The sequence below is a fragment of the Cyprinodon tularosa genome, unplaced genomic scaffold (genome assembly GCF_016077235.1).
Source record: "Cyprinodon tularosa strain WSP-4 unplaced genomic scaffold, ASM1607723v1 ctg152, whole genome shotgun sequence".
Taxonomy (NCBI): domain Eukaryota; kingdom Metazoa; phylum Chordata; class Actinopteri; order Cyprinodontiformes; family Cyprinodontidae; genus Cyprinodon; species Cyprinodon tularosa.
The window spans coordinates 666173-692531 of NW_024038354.1; the positions used below are offsets into that span (position 1 = coordinate 666173).

The 26359-nt window shown below is 41.0% G+C and overlaps 1 protein-coding gene across 1 annotated transcript in view; it reads left to right on the top strand.

The window, feature by feature from the left end:
• arhgef3 (Rho guanine nucleotide exchange factor (GEF) 3) overlaps window positions 1-26359 on the top strand; it is a 58595-nt gene continuing 32236 nt past the window's right edge. The window contains exons 1-2 of the mRNA XM_038279699.1: window positions 1-382; window positions 10094-10156. Coding sequence (XP_038135627.1) covers window positions 353-382; window positions 10094-10156 — 93 coding nt within the window. The 5' untranslated portion in view covers window positions 1-352. The remainder of the gene's footprint in view (window positions 383-10093; window positions 10157-26359) is intronic.

Here is a 26359-nt window from a genome sequence, read left to right on the forward strand (position 1 = left end):
ACATTGTGATTAGGTTCCTGTTCCTGAGGGTCTGTGGAACCACTCAGGGACAAGAAGCAGGAGGAGTAAATCCGGGGTGGACAGAAGGACTCAGAAGGGCTGCAGGCTGAGAGAAGAAGGACCCAACTGGAGGAAGAGGAACGACAACAGTCTGGTTTAAAGGAGACAGAGAAGTCCAGAGTGAAATGTGACTGAGGGAGGTGATCCACAGAGGGGAAGGGGAGCAAGTGTTTGGTGGTGTTTGAGAAGGACAGCAGGGAGGAGAGCTGATGTGACCGTGGTACTCTAAGAAGGTGATCTGGAGGAAGAGGAGCAACGAATCGACGCGTTGAGAGGCTGAGGAGGTGCTAAGATGGGCTGCTGTCTCTTTGTTTACTATCGGGTAAGTCTGGGGTCAGATGTGTAGTTTCAGGATGGAGATCTAACCAACAACCTCTGTTGGTTCAGTTCAAAGGAAAACCATTTACTAAACTGCATTGGTCATTTTTTAATTAGTTTTTATTTTTAAAGGTTTCTGGTTATTGGAAAGTTTCTGTTTGCAAACACTGAGCCTCTGGGAAACAAAACTGTTCATTGGAAACAACTTTCTTTTAAAATGTCTAAATATTGTTTGTTTTTTTGTTTGAACTTTGGACATAATGTCCTCCTGATCCATTGTAGATGGGAGGCATTGTTCACTTAGCCGGAACGTGTGCAGGAACTGATGAAAAACTGAGAGCTTTGGGCTCCTTCCAGCTCTCCTCTTTGCAGAGGGGATTTTCTTTCTTCAGAATGATTCTTATGTATGTAAAACACACTTAATCTCATGTAATTGATCAAATCCAGCTGCTCCTCTGAGGTAGGAGCCTCCTTTCCAAAGCTCTTAAGCAATCTTACCAAGGGGTGTTGGAAAGCTCAATCAAGACACCCGTGCCGTCCTCATGCAGCACCGAAGAGGCATGTCAACCCTAACAACGCCGCAATGTGGAGAACCTTCAGCATCCTGGAGCAAATCTCCCCCTCTGGTGACCCGCTCTGCCAGATTCATCCCTCTGAGTGTTAATGGAGGAAACCATCAGTCCTTTCAGCAGCTCCCTATTCGGGAATCATTACAGCCATCGGTCCAATATGAAAACCTGGCAAATCAAAGACCTAAACCAAATGAAAAATATAAAAATATGAAATAAGTATATGAACACCCTGCAATTTTCAAGTTCTCCCACTTACAAATCATGGAGGGGTCTGAAATTTCTAAATCTTTAAGCTATCCCTAGCCAGCTGTACCTAACGGAGCTAAATGCAACAGAACATGAGGTCCATCATTCTTTGATTCAGCAAAAACAACGAATGGAATAAATACCTAAACTGCCTAAAGTACACATTTCCTAAACACGTGTCTGAACTGAAAAAACGATCATTTAAAGAGTTAATTGTAATTTTCTCAAATGAGCAACTCAATGAACAGCAGAAGCTAATATTTTAACGCATGGATTTTACAATCAATGGATTCCTATAACTTGTTTCTTGTCCTGGCAATTAGTCCCTCTGTGGTTTGGTGGTTTAAGTCTCTGACTTTAATGAAGCAGACTCAGGATTGAATTCTGCTAACATTAAAGCAGCCATGCAGCATAAAAAGTTTAATAAGCAGCAGAAATTATGTTTTTATACCTATAATTATGACCAAAGAGGACCTGACAGAAGGTCAAGATGAAATATAAGAACATTGAGCAGACCAGGGAGCAGACTTAAAAGGTTCCTGCACACATAATTGATCCTCTGACTTAATTTAGGGTTAGCAAATCTGACCTTAACTTAAACACAGCTAGGCTTGTTTTAGACGGAATCCAGGGAGGAACCGGTTCTGGAGTCCTGGACCGAAGCAGACCACTTTGCCTCCATGTTGCTGAAGATGCAGTCAGCATCACAGATCATCAGAACCAATAAGGTGTGTTCAGCAGCAGTGGATGAAGTACTCCACATTGGTATTTGAGTAAAGGTATTGATACAGATAGTCAAATTTTACTCAAGTACAAGTAAAAGTTACTCTCAATAATCTACTCAAGTTAAAGTATTGAAGTAAAAATTCTTAACTATTCAAAAGTACAAATTAAAATTTCTGCTTGGACATCAGACCCCCAAGGGTGTGATTTAGTCAGTGGTGGACGAAGTACTCAACACTAGGTGACAACCCCCCCCCCCCCGACATAATCTGAGTGGAGTGGTGTCTGCAGTTGAACTGCAGACGCATGGCCCAACACTGATGGACAAAGGACATTCTTTGGAGGACCAGAATGTTCACATTTTGGACAAAGAAGACAGATGGTTTGAGAGGGACATGAAGGAAGCCATCTATGTTAAAGGAATAGTACACCCAAAACATGATTATCCTTCATTTTCTACTCACCCCCATGCTGAACAACACTCTGGAGTACTTTTTTGATAGCTCAAATGCATCTGGAGATCTGGGAGGCTTCTTGCTGTCTGCTGGCATTCAAATAATGGAGGTCTATGGTGCCCGAGGCAGAAAGGTCCATAAAAGTCCACAAAAAACGTGTCAATATTCCTCCATACTGCTCGTCCAATGTATTCCAAGTGTCCTGAGTGGGTAGCATCCAGAATTTACTCGAAACGAAGTCATTTAGAATGTTTTTAGAGCATAAACAGTAGTGTATAGGATTTCCTAAAAGTGCGCACCTGCGCGTTCACGACGCTACGGAAGCCGGCAGACCAAACCAGATGAAAGTGCGCATTCAGCGTCTGCTCTGCCGATAATGCAAGCGCAGAAGAAGAAATGTGCTGTTTACCTGTGCAAAGAAAGAAACAACGAAAGAAAAATGTCTGAGGACTTCAGTGTTGATGAAGAGCATGAGTTCTTTGCCGAGCTGAATGCGCACTTTCCTCTGGTTTGGTCTGCCGCGGTTTCCGTAGACTCGTGAACGCGCTTTCAGGAAATCCTATACACTACTGTTTATGCTCTAAAAACATTCTAAATGACTTCGTTTCGAGTACATTCTGGATACTACCCACTCAGGACACTTGGAATACATTGGACGAGCAGTATGGAGGAATATTGACACGTTTTTTGTGGACTTTTATGGACCTTTCTGCCTCGGGCACCATAGACCTCCATTATTTGAATGTCAGCAGACAGCAAGAAGCCTCCCAGATCTCCAGATGCATTTGAGATATCAAAAAAGTACTCCAGAGTGTTGTTCAGCATGGGGTGAGTAGAAAATGAAGGCTAATCATGTTTTGGGTGTACTATTCCTTTAAGAAAGATTTCAGATTTCAGCTTTCAAAAACCTACAATGCCGCGATAGAGTTGATTCCTTCCCGCTACCATCGCAGCCCCTTTACAGAGGAACAGAAGACCTCACCTATTCAGTCAGACCAACTATTCCCTCTAACGACCCCCCTTTCAGAGACATAGACAGGTATGGGGCATTGCAGGCTAACAAAGAAGCCCAACGACCCCCATTCCAAAGGGGGGGACCCGTTCATCCGTTTCTATTTGCATGTTTTCTAAACTAAAACCAGGCTTTGTTGGGCTGCTGGATAAAACCTGGAACTCAACGCTATTTCTGACATTTTGAATTGAAAAAGCTTCCTGGATGGAAGAGAAACGTCTTCAAACCTGGAAACTAACCCTAGTGGATTGTTTTTAACTTTTTTGGAATCACTCAACAGTAGTAGCCTACTTAAGTGAAAGTATTGATACTAATAGTCAAATCTTATTGAACTATAAGTAAAAGTTAGTCTGTCAATAATCTACTTAAATTCAAAGGGAAGCGGCTGTTCAAATCGTTGCATTTCCGAATTCTCCTCAATGGTGCCCGACTTTACACGAGTGAATAAAGGGAATGTGATTGGTCGACTATCAAGGGGGCGGGATTGTTGTGGTAGAAGGTTCACAAGCCAGTTTGGTTGTGGCCGGTTTGTCGGAAGCATCTTGCTAACCAGTTAGCAACTTAGTGCTAGTAGGTTCCCAATGGGAAATTCCATTGGGACCAAGTAGCACTAAATTGGTGACTTAAAAACGACGCTGTCAAGGAACGCTATGGACAGAGGAAACATGCAAGAGGAGGAGAGTTTAGTGTCGGAGGTCGTGGATGAGTCTCCTCCGTCATCCATTTTTTATTTAGAGGAGGAAAGCGGGACGAAGATGTTGTGGAAGAGGACGCCAGGGCGGCAGAAGCTTGGTTTGGCGTAGAAGGCTTCCAGCCGTACATGTTTGAGCCCTTGCCTCGCAACGCTGCCAGTTCTGTTAGCTCTACGCCTGCTGAAGACACAGACGTCCATCCCCGTGAACACTGGGACGCAACTCAATGGGAAAGGAAAGGATTCTGATTTCAACCATTGCGTATATTAGCTGCTACATATGAATCAAGATGCTATGACCGAAAACATTTGATTGACAGATGACCGTTGGTATATGATTGGCCGAATTTAGGTGTTCAGGCTGACGTAGAACTAACTGGCCTGCATAAGATAACGGAAAAAAAACACAGATTTTAAGACAGGATTTTTTTAAATATAAATTTTCTAACTTTTGGGACAATATGGTCTGATAAAGAGAACATTTATATACATGTTTAAGCCAGAATGATTTGACATTTAAATACGATTTCCCTACGACTTTAAGTACTCAAAAGTACAAATTAAAATTAAAATCAGAACATCTAATTTTCAGAGTAATTTTAAAGAACTTGTAACTTTCCTGGATGAGATTCGTCCTGAGTACCTTAGGGCTCTGGATGTTGTGGGGATGTGTTGGTTAACACATCTGCAACATTACATGGACATCGGGGGCAGTTTCCCTGGATTGTCAGACCGGGGTGGTGGTCCCCCTATTTAAAAAAGGGGACCGGAAGGTGTTTCCCAACTTCAGAGGAATCACACTCTTAAAGCTGAAGTCTGTAAGTTTTTAAAAATCACTTTTTTGTCATATTGGCTAAAACTGTCCCTATGCCCAGACAGCAGTACATGTGATATGTAACCTGTGAAAAAAACTGCTTCAATTGGTCCCGCATACTGCCTGTATTTCAATCTGGAAAGAATAATTCGGGACGAGTCAAAACAACCAATCACAGCCAGAGGAGCGTCTGATGGAGTGTCAATCACAGCTCCCCCCCTCACCGCTTAACCTGCCGCAGTGCCCGGCTGCAGCAGTCAGGAGGACGCGCGTGGAAGTCATGGCGGAGCGACAGCCACCAGCGAAAGAGAAACTGCCCTTACTACCCCTGCTGACAACTGCTTACACGGCAAACTTCTGTATAACCAGCATCTTATATCTAGCTGCTTGGAGGTGAGTGTTATCGCTTTTACCGGTTCACACTCCATGTCGCGTACGCTGTTTGGACGCTCCTGGTCGCATGCGGTGGTGCTGTGAGAGGGGTGGGGCTTGGAGGTGGGGCATGAGTGAAGCAGAGAGGGTGGGGGAGTGGCGTGAAACCTGTTTTTCTTCAAATTTTCAGTCGAAGTCTGCTCTCTGACAGACTGCAGCTTTAAGCCTCCCTGGTAAGGTCTATTCCGGGGTTCTGGAAAGGAGGGTCCGTCGGATAATCGAATCTCGGATTCAGGAGGAGCAGTGTGGTTTTTGTCATGGCCGTGGAACAATGGATCAGCTCTACACCCTCAGAAGGATCCTGGAGGGTGCATGGGAGTTTGCCCAACCAGTCTGCATGTGTTTTGTGGATCTGGAGAAGGCATTCGACCGTGTCCCTCGGGGGGTCCTGTGGAGGGGTACTCCGGGAGTATGTAGTACCTGGCCCTTTAATAGGGGCTGTTAGGTCTCTGTATGACCGGTCTCCGAGTCTGGTCCGCATTGCCGGTAGTAAGTCGGACTCGTTTCCGATGAGGGTTGGACTCAAGGTTGCCCTTTGTCACCGATTCTATTCATAACTTTTATGGACAGAATTTCTAAGCGCAGCCAAGGTATTGAGGGGATCTGCCTTGGTGGCCTTAGGATGACATCTCTGTTATTTGCAGATGATGTGGTCCTGTCGGCTTCATCAGGGCGTGATCTACAGCTCTCACTGGATTGGTTCGCAGCTGAGTGTGAAGTGGCCGGGATGAGGATCAGGGCCTCCAAATCCGACAACATGGTCTTGATCCGGAAAAGGGTAGAGTGCCTTCATGAGGTTGGGGAGGATGTACTGCCCCTAGTGGAGGAGTTTAAGTATCTTGGGGTCTTGTTAACGAATGAGGGGAAGATGGAGCGGGAGATTGATAGGCGGATTGGTGCAGCATCTGCTGTGAAGCGTGCCCTGTACCGCTCTGTTGTGGTGAAGACAGAGCTGAGGCAAATAGCAAAGCTCTCGATTCACCGGTCGATCTACGTTCCTACCCTCATCTATGGTCATGAGCTTTGGCTCATGGCCTAAAAAAAAGGTTTTTAGTCTTGATTTAAAGGAACTCAGGCTTTCCGCACTTTTACAGTTTTCTGGAAGTTTGTTCCAGATAAGTGGAGCATAGGAACTAAATGCTGCTTCTCCATGTTTAGTTCTGGTTCTAGGTATGCAGAGCAGGCTGGAGCCAGAAGACCTGAGTGGTCTGGAGGGTTGATACACTGATAGCAAGTCTGTGATGTATTTAGGTGCTAAGCCATTCAGAGATTTATAGACTAACATAAGTATTTTAAAGTCTATTCTCTGAGATACAGGGAGCCAGTGGAAGGACTTTAGAACTGTGGTGATGGGCTCTATTTTCTTAGTCTTAGTGAGGACACGGGCAGCAGCGTTCTGGATCAGTTGCAGCTGTCTGATCCACTTTTTAGGCAGACCTGTGAAAACACTGTTGCAGTAATCAATTTGACTGAAAATAAATGCATGGATTAGTTTTTCCAGATCATGCTGAGACATTAGTCCTTTAATCCTGGAAATGTTCTTCAGGTGATAGAAAGCCCACCTTGTAATTGTCTTTAAATGCTTTTGGGGGTTCAAGTCTGAATCCAGTACTACACCTAGATTTCAGGCCTGATCAGTGGTTACTAGCTGAAGCCACTGAAGCTGTGTGCTAACTTTAGATCTCTCCTCTATTGGTCCAAAGATTATTACTTCAGTTTTGTTTTTATTCAGTTGAAGAAAATTATGGCACATCCAGGCATTGATTTCTTCTAAGCATTTCCTCAGTGCTTGAATTGGTTCATAGTCACCTGGTGACATGGTGATGTAAAGCTGTGTGTCGTCTGCATAGCTATGGTAGCTGATGTTGTTCAGTCAGGAGACTTGACCAAAGTGCTTTACACTACATTCACCCATTCACTCATTCACTCATTAACCCATTAACTCATTCACCCATTCACTCACACACTGATGAGCTACATTGTAGCCACAGCTGCCCTGGGGCTCACTGACAGAAGTCAGGCTTCCGTACGCTGGCGCTACTGGGCCCTCTGACCACCATCAGTAAGCAATGCAGGTGAAGTGTCTTGCCCAAGGACACAACGGCACAGAAAGGCAGAGCCGGGTTTCAACCATCAACCCTTCTATTTCAGGGCTCCTACTATGGTACACTGTTTCTAAAGTTAAGCTGTCAAAAATTAGGAGCAATATTTATGGTTATTTAGCGTGTTTTAAGAGAAAAATAAGGGATTTATTTTTTCTAATTCATTTTTTCACTCTCATTCATGCATTTATAAAATCTTACTTTGTTAAATAAATATTTAGTTTAAAGCAAAATATTTAGTTTGTTAGAAAACATTTTTTTATTTGGAAATTTTAAGAAAAAGAAATCCTGAAATTTAACTGAAAGAATCCTATTAGTGAAAACTATTGAAAAAGAAAGATTTAAAAGTAACTTTACTGCTTTCCTAGTTTGTTTTAACTTTTTAAATGTGATTTTTCAAATGTAGAATTTTCAGTTGTTTTTCGTGTTTGATTTATTTATTTTTTTATAGATTTTTTTTTTTTTTTTAACTTTTAACTTTCTTCAAATGTCTTTTTTTCAGATTGATTTTTATGAATTGCTTTCTATTCATATTGTATTTTACAGATCAAATTCTTTCCAGCCCAATCCAAACGCTCACTTTTGTTGTGGCAAACATCCAGTAGACCAATAGAAACCAGAGACTAGTCCATTCAAGTGCAGAGAATCTGATCTGTAAAACACAAATAAAAAAAGAATGCAGTTCATAAAACTTCAGAAAAAGACATTTAAAAAACAAAGTCTTTAAAAAGAACGTAAAAACTTAGAATAAAAAATTTAACAAGAAAAATGAATAAAAAGATAGTTTTGCAAAGTCTCCTTTCTGGATTGGCTTTTTTTTCCCCTTTAAATTTCAATGAACAAAAAGAGTTCTTTGCTTGCAAAAATAATGAACCAAAATTCACTCCATATAAATGCTTCACAAAGATGTTAAACAAAAAACAGAACTGCTTCCTGCAGGCAGCTTTAAACAGAAGCTAATAATAGTGATAATTTCAGTCAGGTAGGAAGTAGATTGACCTTATTTGGGATGGAGAACCCCTCCTCCCCTGATTTCTGCACTAATGGTTTGAAACGTTGGCTAAGATCTGGACAACACTGAACAAACATCAGACTTCCTGCTATTGTCCCACCATTCCCAACATCCTTCTTCTGCCCCCCTGTATTCTTCTTCTGCTCGGTTCTGCTGTCCCCTGCTGTTTGTCTGATTATTTTTTCCCCTTCGTGTCACCATGGCAGCAGACAGGAAGTGTTTGGGTTCCTTGCTCATGCTGTGGGGCCTGACTGTAAATCAGAGCTCAAGGTTACAACAGAGACTTTAGCATGAAGGCAAATATTACCATGAGGTTTAGATATGAGTCAGCAGAGATTATTACCTCATCCTTATAGTAAAAGCTGCTAACAAACACTAGAGGATAAAGATGAGTCATTTTAGGGAAAACTATTATTGTAAGTATTCCTTTGTAACCTGTTAGTTGGAGCATTCTGCTAAATTATTACTTCATAATGAGGGAAAATCCAACACAAAAGCCCCTTTTCCACTGGAGGCCTCAGGATGTGTTTCACCTGGATTATAGGAATCATGGGAATTTGTCACCAAGCTTTCAGCCTGTGATAAACTGCAGTACACTTTCAGTCCAGAGGGGGGAGTTAATAAGAACACACCACTGGTTCTGTCTTTATTTCATATTTCATTTCTTTATCAACCAGCATATAGCCAAATCACTGCAAACGTACCAATAAAAGGAAGTTAAAAACAATCCACTGGACTTTGTTTCCAAGTTTGAAGACGTTTCTCTTCCAACGAGGAAGCTTTTTCAATTCAAAATGTCAGAAATATTGTATAGTTCTAGGATTTATAGAGTGGACCAAAAACAAAGTTGTGTTTTTGTTTTGGCTTTTTTCAGCCAATCAGAGTTAAGTCTTAGATTCTCACCAATGTGGGTTTAGAAAAACACATCTTCCTTATTTTAAAAACACCTAACCTTCATTTGTCTATTGGCCAAAATAAAAACTATCAATAAGATTTAATAGATGTAAAGTTGGCTGGCCTATAACAGAGACTTTTACTTTGCTCTATAGGTCTTCAACAGGGGGTCCGTGACCCCTACGGGGTCCACAGAGGTACTGCATGGGGGTCATGAAAGTTTGGTTGATTAGAGTTTTTTTTATATTCTATTTTATATATTTTATATATTATATTTTTCCCACTAATTGAAATGTCTTTAAATCCACATGAACATGAATTCAACAGACTGTAGTAAACGGATAAATGGAGGCAGAAGATGTCTTTCAGTCATCAATGCACACATTCAGAGACACACAGGAGCTCTTTCAAGCTGGACACCGTTTCATTCACAACACCTGTCCCATCAACCAGGAATCAGATATACTTTAATAATCCCAGGGAGGGATTACTTTACTTACATTACTCCATCTGTAATAGAGTGACTATAGGACCAGTTTGATAGAACACAGTTTCATAAAATATATATAATCAGGGGGTCCCCACTCCATCGCCATCAGTTTAGGGTCCTTGGCCTGGAAAACACTGAAAACATCTGATCTAAGCCACATTGAAAAAGAAGGTTTAGCTGTTTGGAGACAAACATAAGAAAGAGAACCTCAGTGGGTTTAAATGTTGTTTTCTGCTGCTTAAATTCTGTTTTTTCTTTCTTTTATGTCGCAGAGGAAGAGAAAACAGGCCAGCAGAGATGCAGACGCCCTCAGCCTCTGCAGTCTGGACAACAACGTAAGTTCAGCTTCAGTTACACTAGAAAAACAATCTAGAAATAAGCAAAAACATTCTTAAATTAAATGTATGTAACTTTAAGTAATTGAGATAGTTTGCAAATGGAATGAGTATTTTTACTCTTAAAATAAGATATTAAGATAAAATCTACTTGAAATAGGACAATGCACTTGTGTTTTCTTATTTTAAGTGTAAATTGTTCCTTTGGCAAAATGTTTCTTTTAACTCCTCAATCCAAGAAAAATTGCACTTATTATAAGATAAAAATGACTGATGTAGATTTGAATTTTTTCCAGTGTTGGTTCTGGCTCTGCTTGCCTTTAGACGCCGTTTTTTCCCCAATAACCAATCAGATGCCTGAAGCTTTGCAAACTTGAGACGTTGAACTGCTTCCTGAAAGCGAGCAGAGATTAGTTCACACCTTTGAAAAGCAGAACACAAATAGACCAGCTTTCCTGCTGCAGTCGCTGTGTTTGGTTGTTTTTTTCTGCCCATCGGGAGACGAACTCCATGTTTGCTCTAAATGCAACAAGCCTTCAGCAAACATCATAATAGCCTCAGGGTTCAAGCAACCAGCCAGAAAAACAAAAGTAGTAGCAAAGAACAGCAGATTTACTTCACACTTTTCTTGGTTTAGAAACAGAAAAAAAACTAATGCAGAATCTTTGTTATGAGAAACAATCTTATCTTTACAACAAGTTAAAAAACTGAGGCAGCTGTAGAGTCAAAAGTCAGGGCGTTGTTTCTGATGCTGCGACTACTTACTTTACCCAGAAGTGTCACAAAGTACAAATTCTTTCTACTCCTCACATAATAAAAATTGACTTGTTAGTTTTGTTTCATTTCAGCTCATTTTCATTATGGCCTGTTGGTATTAAAATAAAATAAAAACCATCAAAATAATTAGTTTCATCCAGACAATTAATTTCTTTGTGGCTGGACTCGGTTCTGCCCCAACTTGTTCTCCACATACCAAAATAAATAGTTTTACAAGATGATATAAAGTTAAATTTCCCCCTTTTGTCATTAGTTATAAAAATAAGAAAATGAAGTCTAAGGAAATTATCATCTAGAATTGTATAAAAATGTTCCTTTAATAGGGTAGAGCAGTAAAGCTTCTGGCCTTAACAGTTTTTCCTGCATTACTTTTACTTTTATACTTTTACTGGAGTAAAAAGCTGAAGTTGATCCTTTAACTCCTACAAAAGTATTTTTAAATCAGTAGGATTTATACTTCTACTGCAGTAATAAACATTCATCTTTTCAACACCTCTGATTTGACCATATTGCGCCTTTATAACAGAACTTTAAGAGTTCAATAGTCTGCAGGTCTTTCAGAAGCTAAAGGAGTTGCTGTAGCTAAAGAAATGCCTAGAACATACCGCATAGATCTGCAAAGTTGGACTTCTTGTCTTTCCTTAACCCTGTAATGACAAATGTATCATATTTGATACATACGGTTTCTGAAATGTTTTGCGTCTGACACCTTTTGCATAATTTAACGGTAAAAACTTTGCTCAAAATCCTATTGTACACAATCAGATATACCTGATAACAGAGGGCAGAAGACTACACAAAAAATAATCTTGACTTATCGCATAGTAATAAATTATTAATATCAAAAATGTATTTCTGTTTTTTCTTTTTGCATATTTCGTTAAAAGGCCAAATAAGGAATTCAAACCAAAAAAAGTAATTTTCTGTTTTGTTTTATTCTTGGATCGGGCTTTAAAGGGTTAAGGCTATGGGATGTTTTCACATTGGATGTATGGAGATAGATTTGGGCCATAAACTTTGCTCATATATATTTTTTAAACTACAAAAACATTTTTTTTTTATCTAAAAACCACCATTAATGTTCAATGTTTCTGAGATTGTTTAAAACATTTGAGGTTGAAATGTCTTAAACCAGAATAAAAGATAAAAAAACTTTAAAGACACCTTCTCTGTATGAGAACCACCTCAAGGGAAAACATCCTTAGTTAACAATAAAAATTATCAATGACTTTAAAATTGATAACGCATACATCTGATAATAATTGATAATGAGGTTTTTATAAAATCGTATTTATTAATTTTGACTTTTGTTATTATTTCAGCCACATGGAAAATATAAAAATTAGAACTGTATGGAGCTAAATTGGGACCATAAAATTTTCTAAGAAGTTAAAAAACAATCCACTGTGTTAGTTTCCAGGTTTGAAGACGTTTCTCTTCCATCCAGGAAGCTTTTTCAATTCCAAATGTCAGAAATAGGGTTGAGTTCCAGGTTTTATCCAGCAGCCCAACAAAGCCTGGTTTTAGTTTAGAAAACATGCAAATAGAAACGGATGAACGCCCCCCCCCCCCCCCTTGGAATGGGGGTCGTTTAGCTTCATTGTTTTCCTGCAATGCCCCATACCTGTCTATGTCTCTGAAAGGGGGGTCGTTAAAGGGGATTGTTGGCCTGGCTGAATAGGTGAGGTCTTCTGTTCCCCTGCATAGCGATGGGGATGAGATGATAGCGGGAAGGAATCAACTCTATCGCTGCATTGGAGGTTTTTGAAAGCTGAAATCTGAGTCCCCCCCCCCCCCACCACCACTCTGTTTTTTCTTTCTTAACATAGATGGCTTCCTTCCTCTCAAACTACATGTCTTCTTTGTCCAAAATGTGAACATTCTGGTCCTCAAAAGAATGTCCTTTTTCCATCAGGTGTAGATGTAGTGCCGAGTCTTGTCCAGAGGAGGGCGCTCTTCTGTGTTGGTCCATGCGTCTGTGGAGAGGTTGTTTGGTTTCTCCAATATAACGATCAGAGCATTCCTCACTGTATCGACCTGCAGACACCCCTCTGCTCAGATTAGGTCTTTAGGATGAACTAGTCTCTGTTTCAGGGTCTGTTTGGTTCGAAATGTTCTGGGATTTAGTGTTTGGAGAAAATGTTTGAGTTTGTCAGAGACTCCAACAACATATGGAATGGTGATGTTTTTGCGTTTAATCTTTTCACTGTTATGTTCTGCTGCGCACCTTTTGGATTTCCTTGCTAACTTGATAAACGGCCAGTTTGTATTCTTTTCAATTGTTTTCTACACAAAAACCAGGCTTTGTTGGGCTGTTGTATAAAGCCTGGAACTCAACGCTATTTCTGACATTTTGAATTGAAAAAGCTTCCTGGATGGAAGAGAAACGTCTTCAGACCTGGAAACAAAGTCCAGCGGATTGATTTTTTTGGAATGACTGACCTGGATGATTGAGAATCACCAGCGAATAGACCATAACATTTATTCACTAACATTTTTTTAAGTGAAATGAAAAGTCTATTCATGGGAATGGAACTCATCTATTCCATGGAACATTTATCAGCTTTTTTGAGTCACTCAAATGTATGTATTTTATGATATAGTTTGTTCCTCCATATAGCGCAGGAATCACTGAAAACCTTCTCCTAAACCTGTTTTGGGAAACTCTATACTAAACACTAGTAAATGTTTGGACAACCAGAACATTAAAGACGATAACTGTGTGAACCTTTGTCTAAAAAATGACAAGAAATGTTTTCAAATATAGAAATGACTGATTTTTTTTTTTATCTTAATAAATAATTTTATTTGAATTCCCACAGCAAAGCAGTACTGAAAGAATAGAATAACATTTAATTCATATAGAAAATATTCCCATAGAAAATATTCATCTTCTTTTAAATCCTTCTTTATTTTAATAGCTCATCATTGACCTGAAATGATGCTTCTTTAACAAAACTTTTCCTTTAGTGAAAAAGTTGTCTCTTTCAAAGCTTGTAGGACACGAGGCTCTAAAAAGTTTTATTTAGCTGATTTATGGATAAATGTCTCCTTGGATTGGTTCCAGAACCATAGATTACAGGAAGTCTAAGACGGTTGGCCTGTTAAATAATTGACCTCATTAAAATAAAGTTCCTGATTTGTTTATTGCAAAATAAAAAGAAAAAGATTTTGTTTCTTTTAATATTTTTAATAGATGTTTAGAACAGAACATCATGACCAGGCTGGACCTTGATCACCGTACTCTGGCCCCTCCCGCTGTATTTTTAGAGCCGTCCCCGCAGCCCGTCTCTTCCCGGGCGTCTCCCCATCAGCTCAGTCCGACACAGGAAGTGGACCCGGCTCAGCACGCTCTGGAGGGACAAACGGCCCAAACACACCATCAGTCTGTCTTTGTTCAGGCTGGCGGTGGCAGATATGGGACCTGGAATAAGTTACCGTCCATTGTTTCTGCGCCGCGGCGAAGTGAATCACACACTGAACTATTGTGCTCTGACGGCAGCCTCAGGACAGCAGGACGCCTTTATCTGATAGGAAAGGTCAAAGGTCACGCCAGGGGTGTCCATCTATCACCTCTATCGCTACAGTCAAACATATACAAGTGGTCGGGGCACATCAGGAAAAAAACACTTATTGTTTGAGTTCAGATTAGTTCAAGATAAAATAATAAATCAACTAAAAACAGGTGAAGCTTTGCAAAAGTTTGAAATCAGATCTATTGTTATTATGCTGCTCTTTTAAAGCCTCAGTTCTACCTACTAGATAAATTAGGAGATTAGAACTGTTCAAAAAAACAGAAATCATTTTCAACTGAAAAAAATCTTTGAAACAAAGAAATATTTTTAAACTAAGAAAGGATTAAAACCTAAAAGAAAAGTTTAAAAAATATTATCAGATTCAAGTTTTTTCTTTTGTTTTTTGATGTTATTCTTTTTTAGTGTCCTTGATGTGGGGGTGGGGGTGGGGCCCCACCTGGAGGGCCCAATCCTGAAACTGAAATTTCTTTTTGAATTTCAAATCTGTTTAAAGTTTCAAAATTAGTTTTCAGGTCCTTTTTTTGTTGTTGTTGTTGTTGTTCTCTAACTAAGTTTATCGCATCAATTTAGCTCCATACAGTTATACTTATGTGTTTAAAAGGCAGGTCATTGTACAATAAATAAAGCACAGTATTTTTATTGTTAACTCAGGAGAACGTTCTGTTTTCCCTTCAGGTGGTTCCTATACAGAGCAGCTTTTTTAATTTTAGTTTGGTATAAAACCCTTTTTTTATTTCTCCACTTCATCCAGTTGAACTCATTCCACCAAATGTACGACGAGTATAAGGATCAGAATAGAGATTTTTTTTTCTACTTTGAGAATAAAGTCGTTACATCATGAGAATAAAGTAATAAAATTATGAGAATAGTCGTAAAATTATGAGAATAAAGCCATAAAATTACGAGAAAAAAGTCATAAAATTATGAGAATAAAGTAATAAAATTGCGAGAATAAAGTCATAAAATTACGCGAATCAAGTCGTAAAATTACGAGAATGAAGTTGTAACATTGTGAGAATAAAGTAATAAAATTTCGAGAATAAAGTTGTAAAATTGCAACAATAAAGTCGGAAAATTACGAGAATAAAGTAACATTATGGGAATAGTCGTAAAATTATGAGAGTAAAGTTGTAACATTAGAAAATAAAGTAACATGAGAATATAGTAATAAAATTGCGAGAATAAAGTCGTAAAATTATGAGAATAAAGTAATAAAGTTACGAGAATAATGTCATAACAATACGACAATAAAGTCGTAAAGTTACAAGAATAAATTTGTAACATTGTGAGAATAAAATAATAAAATTTCGAGAATAGTTGTAAAATTACAAGATTAAAGTCGTAACATTACGAGAAAAAAGTTGGAAATTTACGAGAATAAAGTTGTAACATTATGAGAATAAAGTAATAAAATTTCTAGAATAAAGTCGTAACATTAAGAGAAACAAGTTGTATTTTATATCAACTCTTTCAAGAATCTCTTTCTTCCCTAAAGTGAGGAATGTGGAGCATCATGTGAAGTTCTACTTTAGCATCAGTTTGACAAATCAGGAAATCTTTTAGCAGCAGCATCACACTGGGCAGGATGTCAAAGTGGACTCTGGCTGCTGATTGGTGGAGCTGGTCGGCCGTCATCTGCTGGGCGGAGCTCCAAGCTTTCTTTCTGAAACGGGTTGTTGAATGATGACTTTATTCTCGTATTATTGCGTCATTATTCTCAAAATAAAATGTAAAAATCTGTAGCCTGGCTCTAATACTCCGTCATACCAATATGACTCGTCACACCGAGTTGTGTTTTAATAGATTAATCCTCACCTGTTTCTGTAATTTAAAGCCTGTGGCCTCAGATTAAACTTTATCCTGTCGTCGTTTTCTGTTTACGTCCTTCGATTCTGTTCTTCCAGGTTCTCATCATTAATTCCTTTATAAACATCTTAAAACCTTAAAAACTAATAATTAATATTATCATTACTGATAAGGATTTAATTCAGTTTATCTTTGTAGAACAATTTAACAAGAAATGATTGCAATGTGAGGTTTGTGTTTAGATCAATAGTCATGATTGATTTGAAGTTTCCACTGGCAAACTAAGATCGATGGGAGCTTCAGGCTCCGTTATTGATCACAGGATCACAGACAGGAACAACAAAAGGCAGAGACACATTTGTTTTGTCTTTCATAGATGGTTTTATTGTGACAAAGTTTCTTTATTAACATCCAACGTTGATCCTTGTAACGAGGCGGATTCATTGGAATTGTTCCCTCTATTGTTTCTGTGCCTGCAGAGGAGCCGCCTGGTTTACCGACAGTAGGGCTGAGTCAGAGCAGAGCCGCTTCTGTTTGGTGACCATGAGGTGTCAGAGTCCAGCAGTGACGCTCTGACTCCAGAAACAGGAGAAACTGACGTTGGAAAGATTTGACTGAGCTTCAGCTGCATCAGAGCTTCAATATTTCATATAGTTCTAAAAATGTATCTGTTTATTTAGTTGTTCATGTATTTATAATCACCAAACCGGAGAATTTACAGTAAAGTTTCCATTTTTAGTTAAACTAAAAGCTTTTTTCTGAGATCTGCATGTTGGCAATTCCCTGAGAATTTTTTAGTAAATGATGAAGAGACTAAAATGTGAGATTTAGAAGGTACAGAAAACATTTGTATGTCTAAAAATGGAAAGCAGCTCCTGCTCATGTTATCACCAAATAACCAATAACTCCAACAAACCCAGTTATTGATCGTGGAACTGGTGGAAAAACCAGTATGCAGCTTTACTGCCTGCAGGCTGCTGCAGCTCTCTCCTATTTATAGGCATTTATGTGCAATCCCAGAACCACCAGTAGCAGCTTCAGGATCAGTTCCACTGGTTTGGGATTAAGGTCATGATAACAAACCCAGAAATGTGGCAGAGCCGCTAGAAGAAAACTGTTTTGTTTAGTTTTTGGGACAGAAGACCTTTGAGCCTTTAGGCCTATTTATAATACAATAAAAATAAATAGATAGATAGATTGAGGTTCGCTACTTTATTGTCGTATACACTTCAGTGCAACCAGGGTCTGTAACACAGACATCATTAGTTCTCAGGTGAATATCTGAGCTATTAATTAAACTTCACCATAACACTATAAGAGCTTAGATTTGGTCAGCTGGGCTTATGTCACACGTGACTATATTAGCTACAAAATCCTTTTCTGCAAACCACAAGGCAGTAATTATATCATTATACTATTTCAACGTTATTGAACAGTTCTCCATTACACAAAGATCACAGGATCAAAATAACACTATAAAATATTATGGTTATATTAAACTGCAGGCTACAGGCAGGTTGCCACGGTTACAGGTGTACAAATGTTGAGGTATTAACTCTTTACGGAAGCCCAGAACGGCCGTGTCCCTCCGATACTTTTTCACAGAGGTTATTTTTTTCATTATCTAAAGATAACGAAGCCGTTTCCTCATCATAACGAGATGATTGTTGTGTTAAAACTGATTCCATCCTTCAACACGACAACAGCAGGAGATGATTTAGAAGTCATGGCCGCCTGTCTGTAATCCTGTAAATAATCCTAAATTTAACTTTAAGGTAACGAGACAACGTTGTTGGTTTGATGATTTGCTTCCCCTTCTGATTCATTAGCAGTCAGACCTATACCTCCAGGTGTTTCTGAACAAAATTAGTCCAGATTAAAGATTTGCATGCAATCCAATCATCTAATAAACTGAAGGAAACTAATAAACAGATTATTTGCGCACAGGCGGTACCACGACTGCACAACTATGGGCCCCACAGGCATGGATGGACTGGGAATCCAGGGCTGTTGACCAGCCTCATTCATAACTCAGACAGCTTAATCAGTTTGTTATCTTAAGAGATCAATAACTATTTTCTCCTGATAATGAGATAAGTATCTTGTTATCTCGAGAAAATAATTAGTTGTTCAGCCACGACAGGCAAAGGAAAAATAAAAGTAGAGTATGACCACTCTGGGCTTCCGTACCTCCTAGCTTCTGTCATTGGACTTTGTACATTTTCTAGTCTGCTGCCGCAAGCGGGAGACCACGCCCTAGAATGCTTGACGTTGCCATGACAACATAGCTTGTGTTGATAAGGCCTCAAAATAAAGAAATAAAAATCCATATACACGTAATAGCAACATTCAAAAAAGTCAAAATCTTTTCCCAAAGTATTCATAAGAAATTTTAAAAATGTAAAAAGTATTTTTAATAAATTTTTGATAAATCTCCCTCTCACCCCTAGGGGGTGCTGCAGCACTTCGAGCTCCCCCACTGCGGCCATGAGATTTGGTGTAAAGATATTTGAACAAAAATTCATGTGGATGAATGTTTGTTTAGGTGGCATTCAAAGCAGCAGTCTGTTAACGGAGCGGCCATGTTTATGGTCTGTGGGAGGAAACCAGAGCCACCTGCAGAGCATGCAAACTTTATGCAAAAACACCACGGGATCGAAAAACTGGATCCTCTTATCCCAAGGATGCTGCATCCCCCCCATTACATTAAATTACTCAATTGATCATTTTATTTTAAATGTGTTTTGAATTGTGTAATGAGACATTAAACTATGTATTTAATTAATAGTGTATTTAATGATGGAGTGGATTAATAAATGAAGGCCATGTGACTTTTTTTATCTGCATATGGGATGGTCCACATAGAGCTAGAATATTAGATCTGAATCACACAAACCCATGGGCGGTTCTAGACAGGGGCCAACGGGGGCCGGGGCCCCTGTAGATCAAGTCCTGGCCCCTGTTATGGCCCCTGTACTGAAGACATAGTACTCAAAGAAATTCTAATGATGATATGCGCTGGAACAGAAATGGTTACTGATAGATCCTTTGGATCTATTCCATTTTTTTCTTTACAAATTCGGTTTTATTAACTGTTTAAAACATAGCATCAGTGGTATTGAGATAGGATCCCAGTTTTTATCTGCTAATTTTTTTTTTTTTCAAAAAAAAAACAAACGTAAAACAAATACTGAACTTAAACTCAAATTAAATTCTAATTCAGATTTTATATTAACTGTAATTTCAACTTAAATTAAGTAAAAAAAAATGTTAAATTCCTAAATTATTAATGTATATTAAAATCATTTTTATTTCGTTTATTTTTTTATTTATTTTATTTGATATACTCTAATAATCCCAGAGGGAAATTACTTCTCTGCATTTAACTCATCTCATTGGGGAGCAGTGGGCTGCCATTGTGAGGCGCCCGGGGAGCAGTGTGAGGTTAAGGGTCTTGCTCAGGGACCCAGAGTGGCAGTCTGTGGGAGTGAGGGATCGAACCTCCAATCTCAGGATTCAAAGCTCTATGCTTTGATATTTCAATCCCTGTTTTTTTTATTTTTAGGCTTTTCTCTGCCCCAATGAAAACATCCTGGCCCCCTCCTGGCCCCCCTGGTACATTTGGTCTAGAACCGCCACTGCACAAACCATAGGAGGACAAACTTTTTTGAATCTCTCAGACATTTCAGGCTGTTAAGCCCAGAAAATAATCCCTTAAAATACCTCAAATTATTTCAAATTAGATTTATTTATCAATAAAAGGTAAATAAATGCAAGTTTTTAATTGATTGTTTAAATGACTTTAAATTATTCGATTCATCATTTTAAATTATTTTAATTATGCAAAAAGATATTTCTGTTTTATTTTTGTTTTGTTTATAAATAGGAAGTAATGAAAATATCTCTATTTTTGTTGTGGTATTTTTATGCTGAAGTTCTTTACAGGTGGTGTAGAATCTATATCAGGCGGTTCTACGCATCGATACATCAGGTGGTTTCTGAAAGTTACAGCTTCTTTAAAATTAATCAGAAAATTTGACAGAAATGTTCTGATATTAAAACATTTATTTGAATTTCTGAACATTTAAGTATTTTTAAAAGAAAATACTTCAGTGGTTAAACTTGAGAAGATGTTTTACTGAGTAACTTTTACTTGTAGTTGAGTCAGATTTGACTATGACTATTAATACTTTTACTCTAGTACTGCTGTTAAGTCCTTTGTCCACCGCTGGTAAACGGTGGTTTCTGATGAAGTACAGAACAAGCTGGAGCCTCTGCAGCAAAACAAAATTTTACTTTATCAACACTGGAATTAAAGCCGACAAACTGGGAAATGTGATCATTAGACTTTAGAGGATTTTCTCGGGAACGTTTAACTGGGCGAAATTTTTGTCTCTTTAAAGGGATTTACGGATAGTTGAACATGTTAAATATTAACTGGAACAAAAAAAAAAATCATCCTACAAGGGAGGCATTAAATCAGAATCAGAATCAGAAATACTTTAATAATCCCAGAGGGAAATTACTTTTGTTACACGCTCTAGTTACAGTTTTACATGATATATACACACATCCAACTATAAAAAGGCACACTATGCAACATTTTTCAGTTAATTAATGTGTTCCATAACGTTTTGGATGATTAAATGAGTCATTTCAGGTTGAACAAAGGTATTCTCGGCCGCCCTGGTGGTCTGTGTGGGAAATACCGCACTTGCAATTGCAGGAGCACCGACCCGCACCCACAGGCTCAGAAGTCTCGCGAGAGTCAGTCTTGCTTTACGGCGAGAACTGCTACACCCCCCAGTTAAAAGCATTCTCTGTCATGATGGGTTCACTGAAAGCGACCCAAGAATGCAGAACACCACTGACGGACACAAGGATGAAAGTTTAACAGTTTTATTTTGCACAAACACACTGAATATTCTGGTTCAGGTTCGGGGCCTGGATTCTGGTTCACCGGAGTCTGCGTGAGAGACAGTTCAGTTAGCGTTGCCAACAGAGGTTTGATTTCCAGAAGTCTACTGATTGTACCTTGAGGGTTCTTGAGGTTAGCTTTGGGAGAGTCACTGTTGGTTCTGGAGAAGAGTTCATCAGCAGAGTCCGTAGCTGCTTCAGCGTCTCACGTCTACTTAGAACAGACCTTGGCTTAGGGTTACCAAGCTCAAGTCCAGAGCTGCTTGGAGGTTCTCTGTGAATCTTCGGGTTTGGCTCAGAGGGTCGGCTCGGCAGGTTAGCTCTTCCAGAGCTTTCACAGAGGAGGCACAGGTTTCCTGGAAAACAGACACAGGGGTTAGAATCCAAGCTGGATTCAAAAGTCATAGATTTACTCTGAGGATCTAGGCTTAAGCGCTGACCAACTGGAACAACACTGCGGCATTGAGTCAAGGTCTGAAGACAGCGTAAGTAGTGGATCCTCTGATGATCTAGATGAGCTGCAGCTGTGCAGGAGGCTCCCTCAGAGGATCCACGGCAGACTCTGCTGGAGAAAGGTGGAATTTCTCCAGCTCCCAACAGTACCCCCCCCTCAACGACCGCCCCTTGGTGGTCCGGAAGAGGTTGATGGGCAGGAGCGCTCGTACTCCTCGATAAGAGCTGGATCGAGGATGTACGAGCCTGGAACCCACTGGCGATCCTCCGGTCCGTAGCCCTCCCAGTCGACGAGGTACTGCCATCCGCGACCTCGTCGACGGGAGTCCACGATGCGGCGAACCGTGAAGGCCGGATGTCCATCGACCTCCAGGGCGGGTGGTGGGGAGTCGGATGGAGGGCACAGAGGGCTCGAGGAGACAGGCTTGATCTGGGACACGTGGAAGGTGGGGTGGATCCGGAGGGACTGAGGTAATTGGAGACGGACGGCTGAAGGGTTGATGACTCGAGTGGACAGCCATACCTCCTGGCCTTCGGCGTACTCGGGGGCGGGACGTCTCCGGGCGTCGGCGAAGCGCTTAGTCGCTTCTGAAGACTGGTTGAGAGTGGCGATGGTTTCCCTCCAGATCCTTTGGCAACGGCGGATATGATGGTTGACGGACTGCACCGAAATAAGATGGCAGGACTTCGAGAAGCGGTCAACAATAGTGAATATGGTGGACATACCTCGAGAGACAGGGAGACCGGTGACGAAATCAATGGCGATATGGGACCAGGGACGCGAGGGAACAGGAAGTGGTTGAAGCAGGCCAGAAGGAGGTTGGTGTGAGGCTTTGTTACTGGCACATGTGGGACAAGCCAACACATACTCCTTTACGTCCCTGTGGAGAGTGGGCCACCAGAAGCGTCTGGAAATGAGAGCTACTGTTCTACTGACTCCTGGATGAGCAGAGAATTTGGCGGCATGCATCCACTGGATGAGACGGGACCTGACAGAAGATGGGATTTATGTACGATTAGATGCACCGTTACCTCGATCGGGTTCAGTGGCCAGGGCTGAGTTGATGAGGTCAGTTATCTCCCAGTTGACCATTCCCACTGTACATGAAGCCGGAAGGACAGGTTCAGGTGTCTCGGGATGATCGACGGAGTAGAGACGAGAGAGAGAATCGGGCTTCACGTTCTTGGATCCGGGTCTGTAGGAGATGATTAGATTGAACCGAGAAAAGAAGATTGACCACCTGGATTGGCGAGGATTAGCTTGTTTTGTTGACTGGATGTAAGCCAGGTTCTTGTGGTCTGTCCAAACAAGAACCGGGTGCTCAGCTCCCTCCAGCCAATGCCTCCATTCCTCCAGTGCCAGTTTAATGGCCAGGAGTTCTCGGTCACCCACATCATAATTCTGCTCAGCGGAAGAAAGCCTACGGGAGAAGAAAGCACAGGGGTGTATCTTCTGATCAGAGTCTAGTCTCTGGGAAAGGACTGCTCCAACACCGGAATCTGAAGCATCCACCTCTAGGATGAATTGCTTAGTTGGATCAGGTTGCATGAGGACTGGTGCTCTGGAAAACAATGACTTTAATTTTTCAAATGCTGCTTGAGCCTCTGGAGTCCACTGAAAACTGCGTTTGACAGAGGTCAGAGAAGTTAAAGGAAGGGCGGTCTGGCTGTAGTTTCTGATAAACCGACGATAGAAGTTAGCAAAACCCAAAAACCTTTGTAGTTGTTTGCGGTTCTCTGGAACTGGCCAGTCTAAAACTGCCTTGATCTTGTCCTCAGATGGTTTAACCTGGCCGCCCTCGAGCACAAACCCCAAAAAGGTGACTGATGGTTGATGAAATTCGCACTTCTCGGCTTTCACGAACAGTTTATTCTCCAGCAGTCTCTGTAAAACAAGACGGACATGTCTTTTATGTTCATTGAGGTCCTTGGAGTAAATGAGAATGTCATCAATGTACACAAAAACAAATACGTTGAGAAAGTCTCTTAGAACATCGTTAACGAGGGCCTGGAAGCAGGCTGGAGCGTTGGTTAGACCAAAGGGCATAACCAGGTATTCGAATTGGCCCAAGGGTGTTTTGAAGGCAGTTTTCCACTCGTCGCCTTCACGGACCCTAAGGAGATGATAAGCGTTTCTTAAATCCAGTTTAGAAAATACAGTAGCCCCCTGTACGGGCTCAAAAGCAGAGGCGAGAAGAGGCAGTGGGTATTTATTTTTAATAGTGATCTGGTTCAAACCTCGATAGTCAATACAAGGTCTCAGGGAACCATCCTTTTTTCCCACGAAGAAGAACCAGGCGCCCAATGGGGAAGATGAAGGGCGAATTATTCCAGCAGCTAGTGATTCGTTGATGTACTTTTGTGTCTCTCTCGGGCTTAGAAATGTTATACAATCTACTGCTAGGTAAAGGAGCACCAGGTAGAAGTTCAATGGCACAATCGTATGGTCTGTGTGGAGGTAGGGACGTCGCACTGACCTTACTGAAGACAGGGGCAAGATCATGGTACTCAGAGGGAACTGAAGAAAGGTCAGGAGAGTCCATCTCCCCCCCACCTCTAGGAGACCCCCACCAAGGGGGCAGCAGAACGAAGGCATGTTTCGTGGCATGAGATGGACCATGATTCCAGGTGACGTTTAGCCCAGTTAATGTGAGGATTATGCTTCTCCAACCATTCGAAACCGAGCACCAGCGGGGAACATGCAGAGGGAAAAACAAAAAATGTTATCGTCTCTCGGTGGTTACCTGACAGAAGTAGCTCGAGGGGCTGAGTTTGATGGGTAACTTGATGGAGTCTTCTTCCGTCAATAGCGGATACTCTGAGAGGCTGAGTCAGAGGAATAGTTTCAATTTGGAGTTGCTGGACGAGGTTAGAATCGATTAGGTTACATTCACAGCCTGAGTCGATGAATGCAGAGAAAGAGAGGCTCTGGTTAGCACAGAAAAGTGTGGCAGGCAGCAACAGTCGAGGAGATTTCTTAGTGTTTATTTGGTCCGCCAGACTCCTCAGATCCTCTGGCGGGCCCAGGCTTTTGATTTAGCCGGGCAGGCAGCAATGAAGTGTCCACTCTCACCACAGTAGATACATAGCTTGCTTAGCAAACGCCTTTGTCTCTCCTCTGGTGTGAGCCTGGTGTGTCCCACCTGCATGGGTTCGACATCTCTTTCGCCCGAATGAGAGGCTTGAACAGGCAACGGTAGAGACTGGGACTTAGGCCTCTGTATGGGCAGCTGCTCTGTAGAGGGAGAACAAACAGTCACGTTATGTGAGGCAGAATAAAGTGTACTCTGCTTCTTTGAACTGTTTCTGGCTCGAATTCTATTATCTAATCTGATGGAGAGGCGAATTAAATCTTCGAGGGTAGCAGGTTCGTCGAGGGTTGCGAGTTCATCTTTAATGTGCTCGTTTAATGCCATGAAAAAGGCTCCTTTCAAGGCGCTTTGGTTCCATCCGGAAGCTGCCGCTTTAACCCGGAAGTTAATAGAAAATTAACCGAAGAGTTTCCCTGTTTAAGATTGAAAAGAGCTTTAGAATCAATAGTTTGGTCAGTTTCTTGGTTGAATACCTGGGTAAATTCAGAAATGAAATCAGAGTAGTAGCAATTTAAGCTGTCGTCAGCGGCAAATCTTGCCTGAGCCCATTCCAAGGCTCTTCCTGTTAACTGAGATAGAATGAAAGTTATCTTCTTGTGATCCGTGGAAAAACAGCCAGGGGAGTTCTGAAAAATCAACCGACATTGAAATAAAAATCCTTTGCAATCTTTCATGTTGCCAGAAAATCGTTCTGGGAGACTAGGACGGAACTCTGATGACGTCACTGCTGGTGACCTCGGAGGAGGAACTGGACCCGGAAATGGTTGTGGTACAGCATTAGCGCTGTTCAGATAATTAGCACAGCTTTGTAGCATTTGGTTATGAGAGTCAACTAGACGGTATAACTCACGGAGCGTTTGGGTTTGTCCCTGAATTTGGGCATCCTGCTCCTCCAGTCGACGGGTGAGGTGATCTGCTGGGCCTTGAGTTTGGCCGCAGTGTTCTGTCATGATGGGTTCACTGAAAGCGACCCAAGAATGCAGAACACCACTGACGGACACAAGGATGAAAGTTTAACAGTTTTATTTTGCACAAACACACTGAATATTCTGGTTCAGGTTCGGGGCCTGGATTCTGGTTCACCGGAGTCTGCGTGAGAGACAGTTCAGTTAGCGTTGCCAACAGAGGTTTGATTTCCAGAAGTCTACTGATTGTACCTTGAGGGTTCTTGAGGTTAGCTTTGGGAGAGTCACTGTTGGTTCTGGAGAAGAGTTCATCAGCAGAGTCCGTAGCTGCTTCAGCGTCTCACGTCTACTTAGAACAGACCTTGGCTTAGGGTTACCAAGCTCAAGTCCAGAGCTGCTTGGAGGTTCTCTGTGAATCTTCGGGTTTGGCTCAGAGGGTCGGCTCGGCAGGTTAGCTCTTCCAGAGCTTTCACAGAGGAGGCACAGGTTTCCTGGAAAACAGACACAGGGGTTAGAATCCAAGCTGGATTCAAAAGTCATAGATTTACTCTGAGGATCTAGGCTTAAGCGCTGACCAACTGGAACAACACTGCGGCATTGAGTCAAGGTCTGAAGACAGCGTAAGTAGTGGATCCTCTGATGATCTAGATGAGCTGCAGCTGTGCAGGAGGCTCCCTCAGAGGATCCACGGCAGACTCTGCTGGAGAAAGGTGGAAT